This window comes from Condylura cristata, unplaced genomic scaffold (genome assembly GCF_000260355.1).
Source record: "Condylura cristata isolate star-nosed mole 26May11 unplaced genomic scaffold, ConCri1.0 scaffold00033, whole genome shotgun sequence".
Lineage (NCBI taxonomy): Eukaryota > Metazoa > Chordata > Mammalia > Eulipotyphla > Talpidae > Condylura > Condylura cristata.
The window spans coordinates 19,063,189-19,064,396 of NW_004567134.1; the positions used below are offsets into that span (position 1 = coordinate 19,063,189).

A 1,208-nucleotide genomic window follows, 5' to 3' on the forward strand; every position below is an offset into this window, starting at 1 on the left:
AGGTCCTGCAGCAAAGCCGGCTGGACGGCCCGCGCGAGCCGGGCGCCGAGGACCGCCGCGAGCCGAGCATCCTGGAGCTGAGCCACAAGAAGATGCTGAAGCGGAGGAACAAGAGGATCTTCGACAGCTGGATGACGATCCAGGAGCTCCTGACGCACGGCGCCAAGTCGCCGGACGGCACTCGGGTGTACAACTCCTTCCTGTCGGTGACCACCGTATGACGGCGGCCGCGAGCCCCGCGGGTGGGCCCTGCCGGCGCCGCAGGCCCGCGGACTCGAGCTGCCCCGCCGGCCGCGGCCCCTGCCCCCGTCTCCTCTTGCGGCGCTTCGGGCAGCGTCTCTGCCTCGCGGAGCAATTCGCTTTGCCTAGAGTCACGTCAGCATAAACGCGCCTCTTGTCGCAGAATCGCGGCAGCGCCCGTGTGCATCTTTCACGCGCTGCTTGCTGTTGCTTGGCTGGACGCTCTCCCGGGAGTGGCGGTGACCGGTCACCCCGGCCGGGCCCCACGAGCCCGCGGCACTTCCCACACTCCTGCCGCGCGGGTGGCCTGGGGGGGCGCTGGGGCTCCCCCACCTTCCCGTCGCGGTTTTGGAGGGCCAGGATGCACGGGCAAGGTCACAAGTCATAGCTACTTAGGAATGTCAAGTAAAATGAAGTTAAAATAAATTATTTCTATGTGCTTCACTTTAAAGTGACTCTGTTTTGCTCAGCACCTGGAAAGCCCATGCCCCCCCCCCAGTATTTTTCCCCCTTCATCGACATCCAAAGAGCCTGAACCTCTCAAACCCGCCGCCCCTCCTGTCAGCCGGAGCGCAGAGGCACCCGCCAGGGCTCCCCGGAGCAGGGCGCACCCCCGGGGCCGTGCAGCGAACTTCCAGGCATGGGGGGCGCCCCGTTCCCCGGGCCCTGTCAGGGTGCCGAGGCACACGCACTGCCCGCACCCTGGTCATCTGGATGTGCCGGCCCGGGCGTGACCGGCACGGACCGAGCCAGGCGCGAGCAGGGCGGCCGGGAGCGACTCCGGTCGCAGCAGCCCCGGCCAGGCCCTCCCGCCTCCCCGCACCGGCTTTGAAAACTGAGAAAGACGAAAACTCGGGTCCCGCTCGAGACCCTCGCCCTTCCCCTGGGTGTGCCCAGCCCTGCTCACCGCGGCGGGCGCGTCCCAGCCCCTTACCAGGGCTCGGGACAGGAGGCGTGTGCTGAGGCGG

General features: G+C 68.0%; 1 protein-coding gene across 1 annotated transcript in view; it reads left to right on the forward strand.

Moving 5' to 3' along the window:
• The window catches only part of LOC101624815, a gene marked incomplete at its 5' end in the record, with an annotated part of 30,813 nt that extends 30,592 nt beyond the window's left edge, over positions 1-221 (forward strand). The window contains one exon of the mRNA XM_012732100.1: positions 3-221. Within this exon, the coding sequence (XP_012587554.1) occupies positions 3-221 (219 nt within the window). The remainder of the gene's footprint in view (positions 1-2) is intronic.
• Between the last annotated feature and the right edge of the window lie 987 nt (positions 222-1,208).